The sequence below is a fragment of the Mus pahari genome, chromosome 4 (assembly GCF_900095145.1).
Source record: "Mus pahari chromosome 4, PAHARI_EIJ_v1.1, whole genome shotgun sequence".
NCBI lineage: Eukaryota > Metazoa > Chordata > Mammalia > Rodentia > Muridae > Mus > Mus pahari.
Window position 1 is genome coordinate 122,027,073 of NC_034593.1, and position 17,232 is coordinate 122,044,304.

Here is a 17,232-nt window from a genome sequence, read left to right on the forward strand (position 1 = left end):
AAAAAAAAAAAGAAAATGTTAGAAAGTAAAATCATACTCCTATTCATATGTTTAATATGAGTTAGTTTTTATTCTGAGGTTATTTTTATTTATTAACAGTACATTCCAAGGCATTACATTAATCATTGGTCATAAGTCCATGGTTTTCTCATACCTGATTATGTTCTTCCTGTACTCTTTATTGGTCTAGTAGTAGACTATGCTTTTTACAGTAAAACATTTAAAAAAGGAAGTGAAAAAAAACTTTAGTGAAATCTGCTTCCCTTTGCTGGATATCACCTTAAACCATAATTAACTATTTAAAGATTTTATTTATATATAAACATATGTTAAGGTAGATGTGCATGGTATTTTGCATGCAACATCCATGGTATTGTGCCTGTCGCACATTTGAAATTCACTAGGAAAAAACAACACATTTAATGATATCTTAATATTTTATAAATCACACCAGAAAAATAGGAATTTTCATTATCAGGAATCCTTTTGATTTTGTTTAATCAAGAAAAGAAAATCCTAAAGCGAGAGGTTTTCTTAAAACCATAAAAACCAGCCAAATGCTAATGGACAAAGTGAGGGTCTGTTGCCTTTTGTGTTATTCATTTATGTTATTTTCATTGCAGGTTCTCAGAGACTCATTAATGTTTTTAAATTGTAGTACTAATATGTAGGTTTAAATGTAGCAAGAATTTCAAAACTCAGGGCTTAAGGCATCCCTGAGTCTAATTTAGCGGCTTTCACAGAACGCAATATCCCAGAAAGTCTCCAAGGGGCTCTCATTGGCTCTACGCACCTGAAATTGCATGGACTTTGGCTGGAAAACATTTTTTCCCCCCATCACAGTGTGAAAATCAGAAACTGATTTGATGATGTGGGTTCCATTCACTGTCAATAATCACATGGAACTTTATTTTTTAATCAGTGTAAGAATACTGCTATTCTCAAATTCTAACTCTTTAAAATCATTGTGTTAGATCCACCTGTTTCACAGAAGAAATTTCGAAGGCCCCAGGTGAAGGATGGAAATCTTTGTTCTAGAAAGCAATGCAAACAAATACTAGCAAAGTATTTTATCATTCTCCGTTGAAAATTCTCATGCCGCCTTGGTAATCTCTATTTAGAAATTCATGCATTCCATTCAGTTTTGGCATTTCGGTGTAGTGTGGTTTCTAAGTGTGTCCTGCGGTTGACAGCTAGCTAGGTGCGCCTCCTACATCTTCCCATCTTGGTGGTGGCAGTGAGGGTGGTGCCAGAGGAGCAGTTAGGAAGGCTTTGGTCTTTGGAACCTCAGGTGTAACTTCATGCGAATGTTTTACTGTGGCAAGGGCTGCCACATTCCCTTCTCTCTGCTGCATCTATTGACCTCAATGACCACACTCCACACCCGCATTTGTCCAGTTTTAGATCCTCCACCTCCCGCTTTCAGGAGGTGCATTTTCCTTAAGCTGCCCATGCTTCCCACGCTAACGTGCACATGCATGTTTGACCCAAAGATACCAACGTAGCAACACTCACTTGATGAGAAAGCTTTTTGGAATCTTTTTGGAGCTGAGCTTGGGGCTCTGCCTTACTTGAGTCTGTTTTGTTTCTTGTTCCTTACTGAGTTAGCAAAATTTGATACTGTAATATTTACTGTTAAGTTTTGGGGTAAATGTAAAATGCCATTCTGTCCTTGAAGAACAATCTTGCTTTGAAGCATTACTTAGGGGATAAACACATACCATTCTTTCAATGCTGAAGGTCATTTTCTATCTGAAGATTTTTTTTTTTTTCAGCATGCTTGATAACAATGTGAGGAAGAGGGACAGTGGGGTGGGGTTGGGACCTACAGCTTTCTCCACAGGCCTCATGGGAGCCAAGCTGCCTTAAACAATAGGATCACCTCAGTGTTCTTCATTAGCTCCCATCCCATTTTCTTCCAAGGGAATCTGGTCTTCCTGTCACTCAGGATAAGTATCCCTGTAAGCATCACTGAGATCCAGGAAGTCACAGTGATCTTATCAGGAGTGCGATTCCCCAGCTGGGACTTTGAATTTGTCTAACTTGGAGGTATCTGCGGGGGGCATCTAATCCCCTGTGTGGATATGCTGAGCCTCCAAACAATTTACAGTGGTCTTCTTACAACGATGACCTCCTTAGTTGACAAAGGCAGAAGATGTGTGTCCAACTTTGTACAGACTAATAAGAAACCTGTGATTTAACCCAGTACTTCTATGAAAACAGTTGCTTCTAGCTGCTTGGCTGCAGATAACTCAGCCTCACCCTCAAGTAAATTTCCGGAGAGCCCAATGAAAATTGAGTAGTACCTAAGTTTTGTGTAGCTTCTAGGACTCTAGGACTCTCAAGAATCTTTGCTCTCCTTTTAATCCTTAAATGAAATTGAGAGGGAAATTTTAAGTTTCTGGTAAATATTTGATAATATGTACTAATTATTGCACTGGCAGCTTTCCTAATTATTATGTGATTTAGGTGATTTCTTAACTAACCTTTTTTTTTTTTTTTTTTTTTTAAGTTTTATAACCTTAAAGATCTTAATGCAAAGAAAAGCCATTTTAAAAACTTCTCTGCATATGTTCTCTACTCCCCTGCCAGGGGATACTTTCTGACCTCAGCACAGTTAGATCACAACAGAGCTTCACTGGGTGCTTATTTTGTGTCAGGGAACATCACTATGGAAACCTCTGCCTTGCTTCCCTCATGTCTCCTTTGTGATGGATTCCTAATGTTAGCAAACACAGAGAAAGAACCACCTTTTCCTTATAACAGTGGCCTTTGAGTATAGGAAGCATTTAAAAACCTTGCTTTCACTAAATCCTGCAAATAACATGGAAGAGCAGACTGGGGATCAGGAAGAACCAAGTTAGAAAATAGCTTCAAAAGTCTATCTAAGGCATAAGGAGTTCATCTCATTTAAGAAACGTACTCTGTGTTTTTTCTGTTTACCTTCATAAACATATCTGTGTATCAAGATACATGACTGCATAAGTATATATTTATAAACTTGTTTCCAGTTGGCATCTGAGAGTAAGTTGGCATCTTTGTCATACATATACACACAAATGTGCATATGTATGACTATATATGCACATGTTTATTTTTCATATGTGAATCTGACTGTAGATATATAATTGCATGGATAGACTTGGATCTAATGTATCTTGTTAAAAATGACTACATTTATATAAATAAACTTACTTATATCGAATTTATTCTTAGTTGGCATCAAAAAGCAAGGTGGCATCTGGTAGAACATTTCAGTTTTCATTTCCTGTTTTTGCATGTGTGTGCCTGTGCTCACGGCATGCATGTGCATGTGCTCGCACGTGTGTGTGCACATACATGTATGTGTGTGCATGTGTGTAACGTGAGTGCCTGTAAATATGAATAATAGAATGGGTGTGTTCTTATTGCTTTATATAGTTCTCTCAGTAATAACTAAGTAAATATAATGAGAATTATATTTATTACAATTGGCATTCAAAAATTAAATTTAGAAAGTGGTTAAGGACTTTTTCACAAACAAAACCAAATGATGGAGTTTCAATATGCACAGTGAGCTAGAAAGAACAAAACTGATTAACTCATCAGTAAGAGGAGTCAAAACTGAGCAAAATATGTGCTTATTTTATTGAGAATGGTAGACCTTTTTGTGCTTTGTGAAGGTACAATTTAATTTTTTATGTGTGCATGCAAATTTGTATTATATAACTTATAGTAAATTAATTTGTCTTAATATTTGAAGTTTATGGTTGTTTTTGAGGGCAGTTTTTAAAATTTTATTGCCAATAGTGCAAATGAAATCTACCTTCCAAACAGTTACTTTAGTCACCTAAATTTCTTTATTTTATAAACAAAGATGATATAGGCTTAAGGTTCAGGTCCAAGACAAAGAAAGACACTTGAAATATAGTAACATACACACAAGGGCATGAGAATGACATTCTCAAAAAAGAGAAGTAGAAATTCTGGCTTTTGATAATGCAGTAGGTTAATACAGAATTTTATTTTCAATCAACATTAAAATGAAAAGAGAATGGCAACCAAACTACTTATGTATGAGAAAGTAAATCAAAGCCAACTTCAATCATTAGAGCACTTTGCAATATAATTTGTAGCTTATTTTTTCATGTGCATTCTAATAGGAAATTCAAGTGCTATGGAATTCTCTTAAAATATATTAATATAGAACATATATAATAAATCTTACTATATTTTAATATATATCTTGAGTATGCACACACACACACACACACACACACACACACATACACACACACACTCGCAAAGTAGCTGGCCGGTTGGCAACATTAATTTAGCGTATCAGTTTGCCACCATAAAGAAATGCTTTACTCAGCTCTAACATTAACCTTACACAAGTTGCATATGTATGTATATACTGCGACTTTGTATATAAACTTCAGGTTACTGTCACGTGTCATGCTTGTTCATGTAATGGACAGAATAATTAAGCCATAGTCACTTCGACTGTATAAAAGATTTATATGAATCACATTGAAGATGGCACACATAGCTGGTTATGATCTTTTACAATTTAGAAGACAGGTAAATGAAGATCTTGAAAGACCTACTTCCTATGTCATAATGTGGCTATGCCATCTATGTCTAGACACAAAGATAATCAATATAAAGTGGCATGGGTTTCCTAAGAGGCAGCCACAGAGTTTACATACAGGTACCAGTTACTCTTCCCATTGGTTAAGACCTTGAACGTTCTTTAATTGCTACACATATCGCAGGATGTATTTCATGTATTTTAAGTATGTAATGTGTTTCAGTCATTAGGATCAATTAGTATTAAACTGTATAGTATAAATTTATATTTTAAGATTGTGCATTTCCTCATTAATTATATGTTGCTGTATATGTCCTTATGTTCTGTATGGTTGACTAAAACTATTGCTGAAGTGGAAAGGAGAAATATCTAATTTTATATTGACATAGAAAGAAAGCTTAACCTGTTTTCTTGCCTTTTTTTTTTTTGTAGAGAACACCTGTTCCCAGCGCTGAAGCATTCCGATGGTTCTTTTAAAGCTGTAGTGTATCTTATTTTCAAGGCATTTGGGAATGAAGGGCAAACTAATGTCTTGTTTTAAGAAACCGCTTAGTCCACCATTGAAGAAATTATCCAGAAATTATTTTCATTTTATGTATAGGAATTTCTTCAAAAAAAATCAAAAAACAAAAAACAAGAAGAAAAGAAAACAACAACAACAAAAAAAGACACATAAAAATAACAGGGAAGTTTGGGGAATTGGCCAGTTTATTTACGTTCAATACACTGATTCTTCCTTTGATGTATTTAGCTATACTAGTGAAGTTGTTGTCTATTTTGAAAGTGGCTGTAAAAAAAAAAAAATAATACGTTTGGGTAACCCCCAACTGTAAAATCATGTATCTTTGCAAAGTACATATCTATACTTCATTTTCAGATATATGTGTTTCAGTACTGTAAACTGTACAGATAGCAGCTTGTATTTTGTGTGTTTAGACACAAGGAGACAATCATGTCTGAGCATCTATGGAGATTAACAGTTTGTATACAACAATATGGTTCTGCAAGTTAAAAATCTGGAGCAATAAATTTTAGCTTTAAATATTTTTGGCCAGTTGTTTTTAGAAGCAGAAACAACACCGGTGGTTTTCATGCATCTTTCTGTAGAGACTTGTTGGCTGGTTTTTTCAAGACTAAAAGATAATGCTGCATCCAGCAAAGACCTTCAGTTGTGTTGATATAAAAGGGAAAGCGACAATGAAGGTTTCAATTAATCTTTTGAGCACTATATTAGAGTAGTGGTTATGCACTTGCATTGATTACAAACAAGCTGTACAGAGGGTATACCCCCAGATATTTAGTGTAGTTGACTTGTTTGGGTTGCACTGTAAGGGGAGTACGCTGAATAGTTGGAAAATGCAGAATCAGTTGTATCTTTTTTTTTTAATTGAAAAAGTGTTTTCTAGGCTAACATTATCAGATTATAGAAAGAGAAATTCATGCCTGACACCACCTTTTTCCCTAGGCATACACAGGTTGGTTGTTTAAGCATTTTTATTCTTTGATTATTATTTTGCTTTGGGGAAGGGTAAGAAAAACAAAGCAGAGAGTATTCAAAATGTTTTAATTCCATGTATGACACTGGATGGGTAGGTTTAAAACAATGCTCAAATGCATTGAAGCCTACTCTAAGGCATGACTGGGCTTATTTTCAAGTTCAAAATAATCAAGCACATTTGTTAAAAGGGAGGCTTTTTTTGTTTCTTTATCTTCCTTTCCGTCTCTCTCAGTTGGACCAGTATTCTTTCCCAGTCTCATGGAACACCCACTGCTTCCCTCCCCTTTCTTACCACTTGAAGCTTTCTTTTCATGAAGCGAGGCCACAGTGTGAGGAATTTCATAAAAACAAGACAGCCCAACCCCCACCCAGGGGATGCTTTCTAGAACCAGGGCTGCCTCACCCTGTAGAGTTGGTTTTCCTAGGACGGCCTTGCTTCTCAAACGATGCCCATCCCAATAAGACAAACACTTTCATTGATTTATTTTAAAAGCTAGCCTAAAAGAATGGTTTCAGGAATCAAACATAGTTTCGGAAAGACACAAAGATTAACAAAGTTGCCGGTTTATTTACCTCTTTGTTCTTTATGATTTCCAGACAGGTTAGCTAGCCAGCTGAATCAAAAGGAAAACAACAGGAGAGAGCGATAAGTCAGCCACGACTTTAGAGTCTCAAAGGCTGGCAGAGGAATATTTTTAAAATTTCATTTTAGATTTGAATGGGAAGAGGGATGACATTTTTTTTCTAAAGGCAGGTCAAGTTACTATGCCATCATTGGTCACCTGGATGAGAGCATAGTAGGGTTGTATGATGTGAGTGTAAGGCACCAGTGGCAGGAATGTGCCTAGCTAGCATACCAGTGCTTAAGGTCTGCAGTATGGTTAAGCAGCCTTTGTGAGGAAAATGCATTATGTATTACACCTGCCTATGCTTAAAGAGAGGGTGAAATCATCAAAAGGTAAAATGTGCTGTATATTACCTTTGAGATAGCGTTCTCCTCCATGTGGATTCCTTAGTGTTTGTAGCTATAATTTCTGTTTCCGCTGTAAGACCAATGAGAGGTCTATGAGTTCTTTATTTCTTTATTGTCCCACTGTCTGTCTGTCTGTCCGTCTATCTGTGTCTCTCTTTACAATTTTTATTTTGTTTTATTCTTATTTTGCACAATTTGTTAGTGAATTATGAGCACGTGAAAATTTATTTTCACACTTGAATGGGACGCTTCCCTTGCTTATGTTAAGGAAAAAAATGATTATAAATGAAACCAATTTCCTTTCAGATTGTATTAGGCACACAATAAGGACCTCATAGCAATGTATGAAAAGCCAAAAACTCAAGGTGATATTGCATGTCTTGGTGTATTTTTCTGTTTGTTTGTTTTTCTGTTTTTTGTTTTTTTGGCTTTTGTTTTAAGGCAATGAATTTGTGGATTGTAAATGTGTTGTTTCACATGGCAGTTCATTTAATTTTAATTAGAGGAATCTGTTACCATGATGAACAATGTGGCCTTTTTTCTTTAATATTTTCTTACATTTTCATTATTAACACTAATTGCTCTTATGCCACACACTTCTTATGTTTCCCTTTAAACTTAGTTTACAAAATGTAGGGTACAGGTAGAGTTCTCACTGGCGATGGTGAAGAAATGACCCTTCTAGATTACCTCTAGTTTTCTTTCTCAAGTTTATCTACATACCTACAACTTGTAGCTTTAGGGCAGTGAAGGGGTGCCTGTGCATTTTCTTTATTCCAAAAATGTAAATGAAACATAACTTTTAACAGCAGCTCACTGTGTGTCTCATTTCCCATACCAAGGAAATTTAGAATTTAGCAATCAGATTGTAGGTCATATATATACAACTTAAAAATGACATGCCAGACCAGATGTTGCTCAAGCTGCCGGAGAAGTCCACGTACACAAGAGTCCAGTCTTAGCGGATGCCCTTCCCTGGCAGCATTTGAGGGGTGTGCAGGAGAACATGTGGGCCGTTGGCACATGGTGTGTTCAGCAGCTGCTCCCTCTAGCTATTCCTTAGCACTCTAGAAGAATCCTATAATGCAGTCCTCTGTCTTTATTGACTTTCAGACTAAAGTGACTTTCTGTTGGATTCCTCTTGTCCTCATACAAGCAGAGGCACACTCACAAAGTAGTATTGACTCCGTCCAGGTTACGTAAATAGTAAACATCTTCCCCTAATGTATGAGTATGCAGAACGTCTCCTGGTTGCTTAACCTCAAACCTTCCATTTCATACTAAGCAATCACATGGAGTGAGAGACAACAGGCTTGTTATGAATTAATATTAAGTAATCATGAAAGGAATGGAATGTTCCATCCTTTGTCAGAAGCCCTGGCGTGGATGTTGTTCAATTAGTGCTAAAGCATAGAAAGACTAGCTGATTGTATCAGTAATCAAAGAATGAAAAGAGAGACACAGTTAAATGAAGGCACGAGTCAGGGTCAAATATGTTGAGCAGAAAGCTGTAGTGGGTCTTTGATCCTGGTGAGATTCACAGCAATATCAAACAGTTGGTTCTCATGTAACAACTCAATGTTTCAGATTTTGTTTTTTATTAAATTTGGCATTTCACACTGAGATCTGTATTCCTAGCGAGTAGAACACAGCTACTGTGTTCAGAGGGATTCCGTTCCACAATTGACAAATAGGTATTTCAGGACATGGGCCACCAAGTGTACTCCGTTCCCAGTGTCCTCCCGTTCTGAACTGTGCAGTTATCGGTTACATTTTCTAATAGATATTTGTGTAAAGGTGTATGTAAGCTTGTGCAGTTATTTTAAAAAGCAGTTTTGGAAAACAGTGTATTTATTAAAGAAAAAAATCACTTATGGGGCATGTACAAAACTGTAAAAAAAAAAAATTAAAAATCACTTCAATTTGCCCAGTAAAGTTGTTTTTGTGAAATTTCTGTGTTGTTAAATAAAGGACTTTAGTATTCAAAGTATCTCCATTTTTCCATGACAAAATTTTATTTATGGGATTTCAATTAATAAACACAGTTCTGAAAATCTAATATTGTTTATGATGTAAAGGTTTTCTTAATCTTTCACAAAATATGCTATTATTTTTCTTTTTGTTCATCCATATTTATCACCTATATCTATTTCTCTACCTCTCTATATATCTATCTATCATCTATCCATCTATCATCTCTATAATTTATATAAAGAAGACAAATATGATACTTAGGATATATTTCTTGAAAACTTTAAAAGACTTTCTAAGTTGAAGATGAACAAATGAGCCTGTGCTTTGTCTCCTCCTGGTCCGTAGAAAACACAGAAGACTTCTTTGTCTCCTGAGTGAAAATCTTTAGAGATGATTCTTGAAGACACTGTACTTAAAGAAATGTAACACATTCAGTTGTGTCTCTGGCCGTGCCCTTGGTTTTGACTTGATAGATGCATTGTTAGTTTTTCTTGTCGTGAAATGCTGCAGTCCACCATGCTGCTCATTAGTTGTGTGCTGAGCTCCAATCTCACCTCTGCTCAGTACAAAGGGTTATTTTTATTAGATGCCTTTGTAACTACATACTCCAAATATCCCAGCTAGAGTATGGTATTAAAACTTTGAAATTCTTGGTATAGGAACACACAAAACTTGATACTATTCAAAGATTTCACATTTATAGACTATAATACCATATGAGAAGATGGTTTATAAGTGTATTGTACATTGATGGGTGCAGTTAAGGTTTAACATTAAAACAGAAAATACTTGGAAACGGCAACAGGATGAAGTTATATAGGACAAGAAAGAGGACTTCAATAATTCTAATTAAGAAAAACTCCCTGATATGCAGTTGTTTCTCAGGTAAGTCACTATGCCTCTTTGTATGCTAAATATATTCAATTGGAATTTGGCAAATAGTACTTTAATCTGGCAAGAATATGGATGTCTGGGGTTCATTTGCAATGATGAGATGATTCTTCAAGAATTTGAATAACTCAAAGGTTTAGAGAGAAAGGGATTGGCTTTTAAAACATTTCTAAATTTTATAATATTGAGCCAGATAATTTGTATGTTTTCTACATGGAGAACGAGTTTCCCAAGTGTGTTAGTAAAAGTTTTTGTTTATGGTCCTATGTAGTAGAACTTGTTTTTCCACTCTACTTTTTATAGTGTGTGTATGTGTATGTGTGTGTGTGTGTGTGTGTGTGTGTGTGTATGTGTATGAACAAAAATATTCATATAAAGCACAGTATATATACAATTAAATTTTCATTTGCTGTGTGAGTAGCATAGTTAAACAAAAAACTTACTTATTTGAGAACTGTGCTTCCAATCTTTTGTTCTGATATATTGGCTTGAGATCTCCTTTTGTGTCCTTCACAACTCAGATTCTTTTTATATTAGGTTATTTATTTAGTCAGTTCTCAAGTTAATGTTTCTTAATTTGCATGTATTGTGAGGTATTAACCAATTTACATGTTCAGTCAAATCTTCCCTTCCAGGGTTGTGGTGAACATGATCATGTCTTACAGGTGTTCCAGTTTGCAGATTGGAAGCACTTTACTATCTCTTTCCACAAATGCTGCTGCTTAAAACTAGTCTTAAGGCCACCTTAAGTATAAAGTATTGTTAATACACAGTTGAATTGCGTGACTCCTTTATAGATTTCTGGTAGGTGTATCTGGTACCTGGTTTAATTCCTTATCTTCTGATTGCAGTCATTCTGAAAAGTGATCTTGGGACTGAAGGAAAGCTTCACACTGGTGGGGGGTGTTAAAAAAATAAATAAAATTAAATTATTCTAATTAACCTTTGATAACATAAAATATGCTCATCTGGAAATTTTTATTGTATACTTTAAGAACTTTTCTTGCTTTTCGTTCAAATATTTCATTCACATAGAGTGTGTGTGTGTGTGTGTGTGTGTGTGTATACCTGTGTGCGTTTATAATTAAGTCTTTTTCTGTATTTATGTGTATTTATATTCACCAGTTTAGGTTGTGGGCCAGAATAGCTAAGTATTAGCATGGGCTATTAAAAATAAGCAGTGAAAAATATATCTTTGTTACTGTGTGGTTGAATTGAGTGCAGAGATGTAGCATCTTATAAGTGCTTACTGTATTCTCTGAGAATCAGAGAAACTATGTAGCATTTTTGAACTTTGTACACACTCTTTAATTGAGGTCCTATTTTGATTTATTGTGTCTTACTGTCAGTTCTTAAGATCTGTATTAAAATTGTGCATAGTTTGTTTCCTGGGTGCATTACTTCACATCATTTGAATATTTGATGTATTTATATTCTATTAAAATATTTATATATGTAAAGTTTAAGTTCACATCTAAATACTTAGAGATGACTTGATTTGTAGCTTTAATAAATGAAAAAGTAACACCAGGCAGAAAGGGAAAGCTCTGGACATTAAGAGCAGTGTGAATATACTGTCCTCTGCTGAGAGGAAAAGCCTGTCTTGTAAATATAAAGGCCATGAGAAGTTCTAAGTGGCTGGAACTTAGAGAGAAGGGAAACAGGTCATGAGATTGCAGGGTCCGATCACAAAGGACCCTGTTGATCACATTTGGGGATTTGCTGAAAAGACTAACCATAAACCACTGATAGTAAGAGGGGAATCCTAAGAACTATACATGACCTTTAAAGTGTAAATGGCCAAGGTGGTAGGAAGGGTCAGCGGCTTAAAATTATTGCAGTGCACATGGAATCAGGATAGTGATAGTGAAAACTGTAGAATCAGGCTAGCTCAGTTTATCATGTAAATTAGTAAAGGCAAGAAGTCTGTAGACATGCGAAGAGTTAAATGTGTAAAGAGGAGAAGACTTAGTAATGACTTCCTGGATTTTTCCTGGAGAAAAATCACCATTTGCTGACAGGAGGGAAAGTTATACTTTGGTTTTAAATATACTAAGTTTGACATATGGGGGGTTCTTGACAAGCTAAGTATGAGTGGCCTGGGAGAGACAAATTAAGGGCAGGTCTGGGACTCTCCTATAATAACTGTATCTTTAATTTCATTCTAATCAGTTTTTAAATTGGGGACCTGTACTTCAGCTTGACAAAGCTAGAAAATAAATGGAAATCTAAGAACAACCAGTGAAATGTTCCAGATACCCTCCCTTACCCAGGACTCATTCTTTTGATCTTTTGTTACCCCAGTCAAGTCTCCATCACATGCAAAATGTGTATAGTTATCAATGTTTTTCCACACGCAGTTCTAATTAATTACACATGCTAATCTTTTCTCTAATGCATAGGTGCAGTGATTTAAAAGTTTAATGTGATAACTGATGTTTGAAAAATTAAGCACAATTGTACTAAATTTGGCTTCACAGTTCATCTTTCTGTGCATGCACATATTGCTGGTAGTCCCTTAAACGTGAGCAATATCTTTATTATTTATTCGATATATCTAGGGACTCAACTGCTGGAATCGATATTGAATATGGATAGATATTAAACATTGAAATTAATCGTTGTTAACTCCCAGTCACAAAAACAGGGGATAAGAGGTTCAGATTTGCCCAAATGACCCTTCACAAGAGAAAAAGTTGACTAATGATATAAAGACACTGCAATATAAATTATTTATTAATCTTCATTCTTGTTTCTGATCTACCATTCTTACAGTTAATCATACATTTTCACTTGGAATTAAAATTGTCTCCAGAGAGGATGATGGAAACATAAGTGTTTGTATTTTGTATTTGAAGAGAAAAATATTTAAGACCCTCACTTTTTTAGTCTTTGACTTTGAATCCATCACTTAATGGAGGTTTCCATAGGGTCCAGGAACATAGTTCTGAGGACCGAATCATTCTCTGCTGAAAATCAGAAGAATCAGAGGGCCATTGTTTTAGTCTGTTGTAATCCTAAGGACATCTACTGAACAAGAAAATAGACATGAAAAACACGGAAATACTTGATTCCATGATTGCCCCATGAAAGTTGAGACTTGTGAAACTGTTAAGGATTTTAAAGAAAATGTATGGTTGGGAAGGACTGTCACGACAGATGAAGGTTCCCTACAGGTTCTATCATTAAGAAAAAAAAAAATAAAATGTTCACAGAAACATGAAAGGGTTAGTTTATAAGCTGAATTATTTAGTATATTCCTACAATATGACAAAATTGTGAGCCCTCGAAGACGCAGTACGTATGATATCATTTAAAGGAAGCCAGTTGATGATAGACTTTTGCTTGTTTGTCCCTTTGAATAGCTTGAGCAAATCTGCTGTGTCTATTTGGACTGCACTGTGTACAGAAAAAGAATTGATGATTAATTCTTATCAGTCATCATCATATACATTGTCAATATTGTACATTGTCATCTCCAAATCATAGACTATGTATACCTTTTTGTTCTTATTGGAAATAACGCCAACAAGCCTGCTTCTGATTGATGCTTTTGAAACTGCGTTGATTCTCTTATGTCTTTAAAAGATTGGAACTACATTAAATTGATGTAACATCTGTGGTCATCATGCACATCGAGTAGCTGTAAGTTAGAATTCTCTAGTTGTTTCTACAGTGACTACCCAAAGTAGACCTGAAGATATCAATTTGTATTGGAGATAAAATTTTATTTTGTTTATGGCATGGGCTCCATATGTGTTACTTTATAAATGTTAAGTCAGGGACTGTTTGGAAATGTTACTTTAGTCATTGCTACCACATTGCTTGTTACTCTAGTCTTGCTACCACAAGGTTCCTTGAGCAGTCATTTTTTATAGTTTGACACATGGCTGGCAAATATCTCATATGATTACTTTAAAAACAAAAGTAACACACGACTTGCAGGTTGGTCTAATTTAGTAGACCACTTACTAATTTGTTCCGAGACTTATGAGGAAATAGGTTTCAATAGGACAACCTGGAGTTTGAAAGGGTATTTCTCTAGACATAAGGTAATCAGAACACACTAGTTATGTAGATACTTACAGGAAAATGGTAATTCAGAAGAGTTGTACATTGCAAGTGAAAAAAATGAATAACGTACTTTAAAATTGATATACCTATCTCTCCACAGCCTTGTCTCCTACTTTGCCAATCTCTGTACTTCAGCTCTGGAATCCACAGATATGATGGCTAAATTCTATATAACTATCCTTCTTAACTCGCTAAAGATTAGTTACTGTAAGAGCAGAACAGTTCAGAATAGTTCCGTAGTTATGGCACAAAGGAGGTGGAAAGTGCGTCATAGACAAGAGGTTAAACAAAGACAGGGGGAGTTATGGCAAAGGTGGAAAGGTTGAAGAAAGGCTAAATCCAGAGGCACACATTTCCTGCTCTCCATGCCCTCCAGTGTTCTCAGCATTATTTTGACCCTCACATGTTCACACTGTGTCCTCTAACATCCCTGGGATTTTCTGTCTTTAGGAATTCCTGAATATGATCATTTTCATTCCTCTCCATTTTTGGCAGCAATGCAACAATTAATTTTGTCTCGGTGGATCTAAGTGACCCACTAGAATCATATGCCCAGCATTTAAACAGCTCTGACGGAGGCTAAAGAAGGTCATCCTTAATCAGTGTGTGTGAGCAAGCTGGTGGTGTGCATTTTTATCATATTGGGGATGAATGAAGAGTTATTCAGAGAAAATTAGGAGAGGATGATAAGAAAAGTGGGACTGGATAAGAAGCAAAGGAAATTAGCGAAGAATATGAACAAAAGGGGGAAATAACAGAGGGAAGGCTTAACAGTAGAGAACAAAAAAGGAAGGGATGCAAAGACCTTGGAGACAAGGAAGGAGAGCTGCCAGTGAGCATCCCCAGGAAGGCTTCATTGAAGGGTTAATGTGTAAGATAGCAGCAGCAGGAGGAAGCAGAGAAACTGAGATCTTCGTTGGAATCCTAATAGAGTCATTAATTTCTGTATAATTGATAACTCGATTTGGTTAACTCAGAAGATTCATTTTTATTAATTAGTCATGTATATGCATAAACACACACAACAGGCAGACACGTGCAGTGCCTTTTACCCGTGACAAGGGCTGTGCGAACAGTTTCGGAGATGAAGATTATTACTTGCAATCAATTTGATAAGCTTTCCAGCAATATTCTACCCATTCTAGTCAGCCCATTTCCTAACAGAAGTCTGTGCTAATGTTTATTATATAGAATGCAAACAACAGGTTTATATGGGAAATGAGTTGTTTTCAGAAAAGTAACAGAACAACACTAAAGTCACAAAATACAAACCAGGCCTTTGCCACTAACTCTAACATGGTTTTTATAGAGTTTTGCTTTCCATTATATTTGCTGCTCCATCACTAAACCACTGAGTTAGATGAAGGCGATGGTTTTCTGGTTTCAGCATCCCTACATATTGAACTTAATTCTTATTCCAGAAATATAATCCTGCTTAAGAGAACATTCGTATTCCAGAAACAAAATTGAACCCTTTTCTACTTTATACTGTCATTTGATAATAATAAAAGCATACTTCACAATAGGGAATGTGTCACACTAAGCTTGCTGGAAGAGAAAGTTGGAAACATTGACAAAGGCTGAAAGTCCCACCTAGCCCCATGCAACATGAATGCAAAGTCCCAGAAGGCTATCGCTGTCAACTTTGCAGTTGAAAAAAAAAAAAAAAAAAGTCCAGACAGATGGCCACACTCTTGAACCTCTCAGCACACATCTCATGAAAACTAACAACCCGCAAACTCAGAAAGATGAGATGTGAGTCCCAACTTACGAAGATGAAACAGAGCTCAGCATGAGCTGTCACTGGAAATATGGGCAGCACCCGAATCCTGATTAGTGACGTCAACAGACATAAGTACTACACGAGACAATCAAGTTGAACCTCCAGAAATGAAGCACATGGTGCAGATGGAATATGCCTGCCCTGACCACCTTGGTCAGTTTGATACATCCGAGGAAAGAAGAATTCATGTCACATGATCTGACACCAGCAGGGATAAATTCAAATCCAGTATATAAGAGGTCCTTTGGGATTACTGTTACATACTTGATATGCATGAGTGGACAAGGTTGACTTATGTGTAAGACGGAAGACCATTTGTAAGTAGTTGAAAGACAGTACTAGCTTAAAAGGCATATTTCAGAAACCCTTTAGAAAATAAGATGCCAATTTATTTGCCAAGTACGTTTTAAAGTTTAGCCATCCTGGTATGTGTAGTTTGTTTGAATGGCAGCTGTCAATTAAGCTATAAAGACACAGGAAAGCATTTGATTTCAACGGTGCTTTATAATATGAGCAGATTCATGTTTGTTGAAGCTTTGCAGACATGACTGTGGTTTCTCTAAAGTCTATGCCAAGATCGCTTCGCTGTCTTTTCCTGTTCTCCACAAGATTAGCCTAAATAGATGTGCTCATTAAGTGACAAACTATGATCCTCAACCAATCAAGGATATTGCTCTTGTTGGTAACATGATCCATTTCTGGAATAACATATTCTGTAATACCATTTTGACTACTCAGCACCAAGAGAGGTTCCTATTTTCCAGTGATTTTTTTACGGAGAGTGGGACCAAAAAAAAAAAAAAAAAAAAAAAAAAAATAAAACAGGTTGAGCTCAACAAGGCAGTAGTACTTGTCCCTGAATCACTGACTCAAGGTAATCCGACAGTTGAAAGAGGACAGTGAGTGTCTAGAGGCAAGTAGAAACTCATTAAGGCAGTAAGNGGATATTGCTCTTGTTGGTAACATGATCCATTTCTGGAATAACATATTCTGTAATACCATTTTGACTACTCAGCACCAAGAGAGGTTCCTATTTTTCTGTGATTTTTTTAAGGAGAGTGGGACAAAAACAAAAAAAAAAAAAAAAAAAAAAAAAAAAAAAATTACCCTGGTTTGGCTCAGCAAGGCAGTTGTACTTGTCCCTGAATCACTGACTCAAGGTAATCCGACAGTTGAAAGAGGACAGTGAGTGTCTAGAGGCAAGTAGAAACTCATTAAGGCAGTAAGAGGTCCAGGCACAGAACAGACAGAATGAAATGAAAGCTCACAAGGTCTCAGCACAGTGAAAAGGAAGAAGAGCACAGTTACCAAAGGCCTGGGATATTCTTAGATAGGTGAAGCAGTGTCCTCCAGTATCAGAACCTATGTTCCATCTGTAGCCCCACATATAAATGTTTAACTAAAAAAATGCAACTAAAAGTATTTATTTGACTATGAAGACACGTGTTTTATCCCGCACTTCTAGA

At 36.0% G+C, this 17,232-nt stretch overlaps 1 protein-coding gene across 1 annotated transcript in view; it reads left to right on the forward strand.

Moving 5' to 3' along the window:
- Cxxc4 (CXXC finger protein 4) overlaps positions 1-8,979 on the forward strand; it is a 25,745-nt gene extending 16,766 nt beyond the window's left edge. The window contains exon 4 of the mRNA XM_021195865.2: positions 5,006-8,979. Coding sequence (XP_021051524.1) covers positions 5,006-5,050 — 45 coding nt within the window. The 3' untranslated portion in view covers positions 5,051-8,979. The remainder of the gene's footprint in view (positions 1-5,005) is intronic.
- Positions 8,980-17,232: the final 8,253 nt, after the last annotated feature.